The sequence below is a fragment of the Amphiura filiformis genome, chromosome 13 (genome assembly GCF_039555335.1).
Source record: "Amphiura filiformis chromosome 13, Afil_fr2py, whole genome shotgun sequence".
Lineage (NCBI taxonomy): Eukaryota > Metazoa > Echinodermata > Ophiuroidea > Amphilepidida > Amphiuridae > Amphiura > Amphiura filiformis.
In genome coordinates, this window is record NC_092640.1 from 45,104,568 (window position 1) to 45,114,469 (window position 9,902).

The window sequence follows — 9,902 nt, forward strand, 5'->3', positions numbered from 1 at the left end:
ATTTTTGTGCTCTAAAACACGACACAATTAAAACTAATAAAACACTTTATTAAATTGGCTTTGCTTGGCACCATACTGTATCATTTTCGATCACTAAGAACAGCCAATGTCCAGAGATGTTTCTGCCCAGACTTTGTTAAGCCTTGACATGGGATTATCTCAGAGGATGTGGTGCCCAGGAATGTACAGACATCCAAAATTAAAGTAAAGATGCCCCAGAAATATCCAGACCATATCCAAAAAAATAAAAAACGCGGGAAGTCTTTAAATATTGCATAAACATATTTTACATGATAATATTCAGTGCATGAACTTGTATGATATAGATAAAGCACTCGAGAGATTTCACCGGCTCGCCCATATCGCCCAACCCTAAAAAAAGTATATCAAACGAATTTAATGTACGAATTTAATGTTGTAATAAATCTCACATTGTACGATGTCAACTGTTGACGGCGGCGCCGGTTCGCTATCCCCAAGGACCGCTATACCTAAGGTTGGCTCTCTCTTAAGGTTCGCTATCCCTAACGTGTAAGCCATTGGAATAAAATCCCGCTATCTCTTATACAGAGTAAGGGCTTTTCTATACCTAAAAAAGGTCCGCTACTTCTAAAGTTCGATATCAGAATAAGGATCGCTAGTTCAAAGGTTCGATATCACTAATTTCAAATAAGATTCGCTATCACTAATTTTAATTAAGGTTCGCTATCTCTAATTCTTAATATTTTTTTGTGTATATCAACTTGAAGGAAATGTTCCGACACGCCTTTTCTTAATTTCCTGACTTTTACGTCTCATGCAAAATGACAAAATTGTTGCGGTTGATGTAAGTGGGCCCACTTTTGCATTCGACTTTCGGAATTACATCAAAGGGTTTTCCTGCCATTTAAAAATCCAGCAGCTTCCGGGACTGTCAAGGACTCTGCCCTCTGCACCCTGACGGGCTTCGCCCTGGTCCTGGACCCCCTGTCGTGAACCGCTCGCATGGATAGTGGAGTTTCATTATAAATTTTTTATTAAAAAGTGTTGCATACAAACTACTTGAGAAATCCCGCCATAGTCGGTCACATGATTAAGGTGGCTAGGCAATTGATCCAGAATGCTGCTACGGATAGGGTCTTGTGACATATTAGAGGAACTTAAATCTGGAGGTACTACTCACCTATAAAATTTAATTGGACTGATCTTTTCACTGATCCATCTGGAAATTGGCAAGTAATTAGATCTCCATTCATTGTCACGCTTATCTCAAGAGTCTGCATTGTACTGATGACTCCTGATACACCAGCTAGTGCGCCGGAATATTCGGTATCTGTTAGAGGTGCCCCAGCTACGTCCCAAGTCACATTTTGATACGACCCACAGTCCATAGTATTGAATACACACATGAATTGTATGGTGTGCCCTGCTGTGACATCGACTTGTGGAATATCAATCCTGGTATTTGTTACAGGAGTACCACTGGTATCAACCATTACAAATGCAGTAGAGCTATCTGTCGGCAAAAAATCGAATAGTTTCTTATGACGCTTTGCTCATTATTTTTAAACTCTTACCGCTAAAGGTGGTCATCACCTTAATTACATCGGCTGGTGTTGCACTATTGATTCACCGTGATGATTCACCGTGGCAGCGAAATTACAGCGCTTCGAATTCTTCAAGATCTAGCTGGGAAAGGCGCTATATAAATCTTGCTTCGTATTCAGAATGCAATTCGATACGTCTGAGGTGCTCTCATGTCCCACAAAAATACTGTCGAAACGCCATAAACGCTCATTCTAGATCCCTTAAGTCCATCAATGCTGACCATTGGGGTGGAGTATCCTACCATAGGTTTCTATACATTAAAACCATGCTTTGTGTTTGCTCTTGTCAAAATTATTCTAAGGGTGTGAACTTTAAATTGGGCCCATTCGGTGATTTGCTTATCCGTAAGATCGTAAAAAATCATCACAATTTAGATTTTGGTACCCAAGTCATTGTCATAGATGTGCTAACATAGCACGCTAGTGGTTCAGCCGAAAGCCATGTATTTAAGACAAAATAAGGCATTTACATGTGATCTGTAATTTATATACTGTCAGTATATAAATGAGCTATTTGAAAGGGGCTTCAACTTCATCAATACTGCTGTTTTCTTCGTTTTTAGCTAAATGTTTCATTTCAAAAATACCAAAATGACAATTTGAATGACTTATCCATCACTTTTAGGCAACTTATAAACAATTTTAATTTTTTACACTTGCGCTGGGATCACTGAATGGGTCTTTAAAATACACATTTCCTTTAACATGTAGCAGAAAATCCGCTTAGAATTTGTACATCGAATTTTGTACGTTAAAAATTCAAAATTTTGGCGAGGGTGCGCTCATTTTATGATGTCATAGCGAAACTACGTGGGGTATGTTTACAATACTTATTTTGCAGACCCATAGCTATAAAATGATACATAAATATTGCCTGAGGGTGCAATGATAAAAATATAGCACGATGTCAAATTTTGACTTTACCATTTCACGAGTGAAGCCGAATGAAATTGAAAAGTCTAAATTTGACAGAGTGATATACTAAAGATAGGCAGGTAATATCTGTTTTATAATGATATGAAACTACACCAGGCACAAAAAGAAACTCGTCAGTTATATTCTTCCTTTGTTCAATAACTTGATAATTTTTGGATTATTCTGAAATATAAATTTTGTTAATTGGACTTTGCTTTCTCATTTGACACCTTGTTCGTGAAAAACGAACAAAATTGACTCAAGATATGCGCCTCCAAAGCCTCAAACCCCAAAATCAAAAGTTGCATTTCAACGATTTTCAATGGGAACGCATCGTTGTATTGCACACAAGCACCACGTGCCAATCAATAAAGCACACAGTGTAACAGGCCCAATTGAATCGTTAAAATTGCAACTTTTCATTTTGGGGTTTGAGAGTTTGAGGCGCATATCTTGGTCAATTCTTGCTCAATGTTCACGAACAGGGTGTCAAATGAGAAAGAAAAGTCCAATTAACAAAATGTATATTTCAGAATAATCCAAAATTATCAAGTTATTGAACAGCAAGGATGAATATAACTGACGAGTTTCTTTGTGCCTGGTGTATATTCAACAGCTCAAATCAGAGCCATCGTTATATACATATTATACCATAAAAATGATAAATATAGCTGTTTATTGATCAAGGGAGCGGCATGTTTATGTAGATCATTCTTGATGGATAGAAATGACCGGCCACGCATATCAAAAATCTTTCAAAAGCTCCAGTGAGTAGCACGAGGAACTTTTTTTCTCACCTTGAACAGTTACAGATTTGGTCTTTTTCACACATAGAGGCTTCGTCGGCATAACAAGTCAATGTGTGACCATCATATGTGATATCAAACATGAACTCAAGTGTACTTGTGGTGGAGAGAGACGAAGAGTCTATCACGTCCGTTGCCATTGCAGGAGCATCCACGCCGTTCATTTTCCAGGTAATGGGAAGGGTTGAAAAGCATCCTTGGACCTCGCAGATGACTCGAGCGGTTGTGCTATCATCAAAACACAATTGACCTTCAGCAACAGGATTGCCGTAGCTGTCGCTTAGCTTATGTGTGTCCGGCTCTGCAAACCAAATTTGGAGAAGGTGGTATTTTATTTTAGAGAATAAGAGAAGAAGAAATATATTAAAAGCGCACTAATGCACACAAAGCGGCTTCTAGGCGCCACATACACAATAAGAATTGTGTAGAATAAAGCTATTTTAAATAAGAAAAAGTTTTAAACTTTTTTGAATGTCAGAAATTTTCATGACCAGCATGACAAATGCATTACAATGAGTACAAACAAGCCTAGTATTGGTTCAGTGGTTCTTAGGATAGTTCTTGATATTTTGAGAAAATATCTCAAAACTTGGACTTTTATGTTGCCTATGGCTACCATGCATAGTATTAAAGATGCAGATTTACAAAAACCCATCTATTTTTAACGTACACATTGCAAATTTGATAAGTTCTTATATATTTTAAAATTAAAACCCACCTACGATTTGGTCTGTATCTATCCGATACGCAAAAAGTCTTTGGTACTCGATATTACTTAATGTATCTAAGTTAATAACTTCGTTCGACACACGTGATCCCGGTAGGTAAAAATATCTCACGCCATCTCCTTGGTTGAAACCAACCTAGGGAAAAACAATTTTATTTGATATGCTACCTGTATGTTTGGGTTTGACGACCCTTGATAAACCAGAAGAAAGCTTTTTTATTGGGGTCCATTTGAACACCAGGACGGGTTGGAACAGTCAGGGGTTAACACCTTACTCTTCTCGATCGCAACTAGCTGTCAACTATACTAAAGCCAAGAATTTTCCGCGTTGCGGAAATTCCGCGAAAATCGCGGAATTCGGAGGTAAAGCGGAAAACGCATTTCTGAGAAAAAAATAAAAAAAATAATCAAAAATGACCTAGAAAAAGGAAAAAAATACAATTGAAAAGAAATAAATAAAATACTAAATGAAATGGGTCTTCAAAATTCATCAAAATAAAGTAAAATCCGTCATAAATTTACCGTACAACGCCCCATTGCAGCCATGATACCCAATTACCCATCCCAACTTTGCAAATCGCAATGATCGTCACAAGATTCTTGTGAAATTTTATTATGTCAGAAATGTGCTAAAATTACAAAGCGGAGAAAAGCGGAATTTAGCATTTGTAAAGCAGAAAATTCTTGGCTTTAAACTATACATGTACAGGTGCGACTTCTCTGTACACTGGACTTAGGGCTCACCTCCGAAGGATGGAATTCTCTAGCTCGCGGTTCATTTACGCAGCTCTAAATACACAAGGTGAGAGCAGAAGTCTGAATTTAATCTACAATAATGATTAAAGGCTTATATGTGACCGTCACCACGAATGAGCCGTAAATGTTCTCAATTGTATTCTGAGTTACAGTGTAAAATGGGCATGAAGGTCGTATTCATAGGTACCTCAATTTGGTGCTACGTGTACCTCATTTAATGAGATACACGTAGCACCAAATTGAAATATCTATCAATATGACCTACATGCCCCTTTTACACTGTAACTCAGAATACAATTGAGAACATTTACGGCTCATTCGTGGTGTACGGTCACATATACGCTACCCAAATTATATACTAAATATATCCGGAGTGATATTATGGGCGTAATCCAGAAGGCAATTACGCAAGGAGGTAATGGCAAATCATAATCTCTTATCAGCAAATTGGTAGTATTACTTCCTAACCCAGTGTTGCAATAGTTGCTTAGTGTACCGCAGCTTGGTGATCAGTGATTGTCATCACCAAGTCAAAGGTAAAAATATTCATTTTCTACAAAGGAACAGTTGATTGAAATATGTGTACCTGCGCTCCGATGCCACCGAGACCAGTACTAGAGTTTGCATCATTTGTTGTTCCGCCGGACCAATTCAAATCTTCGAAGTAAAAAATTCCAGCAGATTGTGTGCCATCTGTGGCAAGAATAGCTTGAAATGAGTTTACCTAGAGTATAATGTAAAGTAAAGCAATAACTAAAACATTTCAACGGGCTACACACGATACTGCTAAAGTTGGTCAACAAGAGTGTCAGTATGTACTATCTTTACATTTATATCATCTGAGAAACTATAACTGTGACTTCCAAGGTAACAGGGTCTACTCTACGCTTGCTTTTGGCAAGCTTTTTACTGGCGGCTTTCTGGTCACTGGGGCTGGATGGTCCCCAATATAGAAACGTCACCAACATATCATTAACATCTGGATGGTCTGGACTTTCTAGGCAACTGTGATGGTGGTGACTCTGACCAAAATCTATGACTATTATGATGATGATGAATTTCTTGTTCCTCAACATTACGACTATTACGAATTTATACTACATCGCTGAGCGTTAGCGATTGGGTTTTAGCTAATGAGGTAGAGCGCTTTTTGCTGCTTTGGGAGAGCGCGCCTCCTCATTAGTCAAGTACTAATCGCTCATCGCGCAACGATGGAGTATAAATTCAGCTAAAAACTTAGTGTTAAAACATAGGTATTTGAGGAATACCTATGGTTAAAGTAAATGAGCAGACAAAACTTACAATCGACCCTCCTACCGAACTGCCATAATATCCGACATTGACCCATGACACAACATACAACCATTCAGCCTGGAATTGGCACATGACACGTCCGCACTCGTTCAGCACTTTGTCAACGATAGCAAATTCCGCTTCCGTATTTGCATTTCGCGTCGGCATTTCTCGATAGTATGCTGCTCCGGATACACTGAGGTCAATGTCAGCCCAGTAAGGACTAACTAACGCAAAACTCAGAGGAAAGGGTGTTGAAACATAGCCCCCAACACCTTCTGTAAAAGTTATAACTCCATTTAATCCAATCTGTGGAGAAAATATATAATACAAAAAAACCAAAAAAATAACAGTAATACTAATACATCAAACATATCCCTGAAAAATACACTAAAGCGAGCACGCTCGTGATTCAACCTGGAACACGAAATACTACCTTCTTTGATAACCTCATCTGTCTTGAATTTTGAGAGGCAATACGAAAGACAAAATAGAGCCACCGTAAAGTCTGTCATCTTGCAGACGTTTTTCCGCTGCGACTGAAGCAGCGACACATTGTTCCCCAGGGTCTTTTACTGCGACTGAAGCAGTGACAAATTGTTTCCCAGGGTCTTTTGCTGCGACTGAAGCAGCGACAAATTGTTCCCCAGGGTCTTTTGCTGCGACTGAAGCAGCGACACATTGTTCCCCAGGGTCTTTTGCTGCGACTGAAGCAGCGACAAATTGTTCCCCAGGGTCTGAAGCATCGACAAATTGTTCCCCATGGTCTTTTGCTGCGACTAAAGCAGCGACACATTGTTCGTTCACCAGGGTCTTTGCTGCGACAGAAGCAACGACACATTGTTCCCCAGTGTCTTTTGCTGCGACTGAAGCAGCGACAAATTGTTCCTCATGGTCTTTTGCTGCGACTGGAGCAGTGGCACATTGTTCCCCAGGGTCTTTTGCTGCGACTGAAGCAGCGACACATTGTTTACCGGAGAATCAAAAACGCGCCGTCTCTCGAAATGGAAAATGCCATCACTTGATTCTATGTATTAGCTGTAAATATGAATTTAATTTTTGCAGCTGAAAAAATAAAATGACTGAACTCCCAGCGCCATGTGAGTGCGTAGTGGCCACTAATTGTAAGCACTACGAATGTGTGTTTACGTGTTATTGTTTGTATATAGTACAGATTATGTAAAATTAATAAGCAATAAATTGATGGCACCCTAGGTAAAAGTGGTCGTAATAAATGGCCGTGTTATTTGAAAAAGAGGGACAATTGAAGACCACTTTAATCAAAATCGGACCCCTGTGGTGTTAATTTTTTTACAACTCAAAAGTGGTCAAACTATGCTTTGTTTTTTGAATCGGCACTAGTGTGGTTTTCATAACAACCTGAGCACTTTTGAAATTTGATCCTAGGTAACCTTTGACCATGTTGACCCTCAATTGATTGGGTTCCATGTGACCTATTCTGAAATATTAAAGTAACCCAAACCAACATGCCTCTTCTTGTGCTTTTTATCAACTATGTCCCTTAACTTTTTTATCCTGCTACACTGTTAAAGGAAGATAATGTGAATATTTTTATCGAAATTCTTTACAGCGCCTAATACATAAAATGGTTTCTTACATATGTTTGATTATAAGATGTTCCAAAGTAAGGGAATGTACGAGCCAATGTAATCGGGCCAACAAAGCCATCATCTCCTGTTGGAATTTGTGAGTCCGAATCTGTATTGTATAGTAGCAACAAATCTGCAAATAAAACACAAATCAAACATCAATGTTATATAATATGAATGTGAGGTCGTTTTGATCCCTTCCAACATAGCATACAATCGATACCATTAGTTATAATAGCAATAATATTAGGTGCAAGCAATGTAGTTTTTAAGACTTTTCAATACACCGTTACTACAAACTTCACCTTCTTTCAAATTTCATCTCCCCTCACTCTCCGTCTCTTCCCCTTATTTCCATCTCTCTCCCTCTCCCTCCCTCTGCTCCAAGCCTGGGCTCATACACCTGTTCCGAATTTTGATATGCCATAGGCTTTGTGTTGTGATCATTTCGATCAGTGGTTCGTAAGAAATCGTGATCCAGTTGACCTAGCAACGGTCATATTCTAACGTGCACTACGACAGCGAACATCGATGAACATTTACGGACGTCAATCGGTTATATCCAGGCACGATAATTATTGCATTTTTGCTGCCCGAATTTTCGCGTTAAGTAGTTTTAGACCGTTTTGAAAAATTTTTGCAACATTTTACGCGTTTTTTTTACAATATTTGCTCTAGCCTTTTGGGTAACGAGAAAGTAAAACTGATTGCAGTCTCTAACACCGGTAGTACGTTTGTTTATGCACGTGCTCGTCTCATTACACATGTTCGTCTCATTAAACGTAGTTACAGCCCGTAACCAGTAGTAGACGAAATGGCATTTTTTTAGACGAATTGGCAAATGGACGAAATAGTTATTAGACCATACGAGTATTGGACGTAACGGTTATTAGACCAAACGGTTATTAAAAAATATTAGACCGAATGGTTATTAGACTATATGGTTAGTAGACATACTGGTTATTAGACCAAACAATATTAGACTAAATGGACATTAGACTATATTCGTCGGTCAAAACACGATAGAGTGATTTTCCAAATTTTCCGTTTCACATAGTTAACTATTAAATATTCAGTTTAATAGTTTGAACATTAAAAATCAATTTCAAATGAAATCGGGCCACAGAGAGATAACAATGGAGGAGTATCGACTCCGTTACTCATTGCATATCCTTCAAAAACGTTTTGCTCGGAGACTTATTTTGTCCTTCACGTACGCCACTATGTGTTGGACCAACGAATTATGATTCAGACTAAGTGGCAATTAGCCTTTCTGATAACAGACCAATTGAATATAGACTAAACGGGAATTAGACGAAATGGTATTAGACCAAATGGCAATAGACCCAATAAACCAATCGAAAGTTTTTGACTTACCAATATTTGACCGTAAATGTCTGACCATACATGATATCGATTCAGGGGAGGACTGGGCAGGGTCAAACATTATGCTTAACTATTCTGCATCAAAAATGCGCCATTGCGTCGTGAAATGCATCAAAGCGAAACAAATTACATCAGAAATGCGTCATTACGTCATAGTGAAATGCGTCAAAGCATAACAAATTTAATCGATTACGCAGCAAAATACGTCTTTGCGTAATGAATTGCGTCCGAGCTACATGTAAGCTCATGTAGCTCTGGGATGTCATGTCCGAACTTCTCTGCTGCTCCGTCGCACATCGACATCGCCTGGTAAATAATTACTTTGTACAGCAGGGAAACTAAATCAATACACGAGATCGATACACTTGTATGTGCTATGCACGATTTGATATTCAGACGATAAATCTTTGGATACCGGGGTAGAAAATGATGAATATCTCCCGTAATTTGTGCTTTCTAAAGAAGCCAATTTTAAGGCTTGCACTTTAATATATGTGTTGAAAGAACATGATAGTCGTTAGCTTGCATATTGAGAAGCAACCGCGCGTTTTGAACTCAAAAATTCAGATTTTTATATGTGCAGAACAGGAAAAAAACCCACATTCGTAAACAACCGGGTAACAGAAACATATCACGTTACAAGCGCAATGTGGACCACTGGTGGAGGCAGTCTAATGCAGATGACGTACCAGGCTCACTGAGATCTACACAGGTCAGTCACCTGGCTATTGTCAATAGCCTTAGCCGGATGTCCCTCGGCCCATTATGCGTCTCAAAACTATTAAACAGGTCGGAACAAACTGCGTGGCTATTGCAGAACAAG

General features: G+C 38.8%; 1 protein-coding gene across 1 annotated transcript in view; it reads right to left on the reverse strand.

Annotated features, from left to right (window-relative positions):
* Positions 1-1,365: 1,365 nt before the first annotated feature.
* LOC140168405 (sushi, nidogen and EGF-like domain-containing protein 1) overlaps positions 1,366-9,902 on the reverse strand; it is a 139,583-nt gene continuing 131,046 nt past the window's right edge. The window contains exons 4-9 of the mRNA XM_072191794.1: positions 7,702-7,826; positions 6,093-6,392; positions 5,377-5,514; positions 4,026-4,170; positions 3,299-3,608; positions 1,366-1,495 (exon numbers count right to left, since the gene is read on the reverse strand). Of these exons, the coding sequence (XP_072047895.1) occupies positions 1,492-1,495; positions 3,299-3,608; positions 4,026-4,170; positions 5,377-5,514; positions 6,093-6,392; positions 7,702-7,826 (1,022 nt within the window). The 3' untranslated portion in view covers positions 1,366-1,491. The remainder of the gene's footprint in view (positions 1,496-3,298; positions 3,609-4,025; positions 4,171-5,376; positions 5,515-6,092; positions 6,393-7,701; positions 7,827-9,902) is intronic.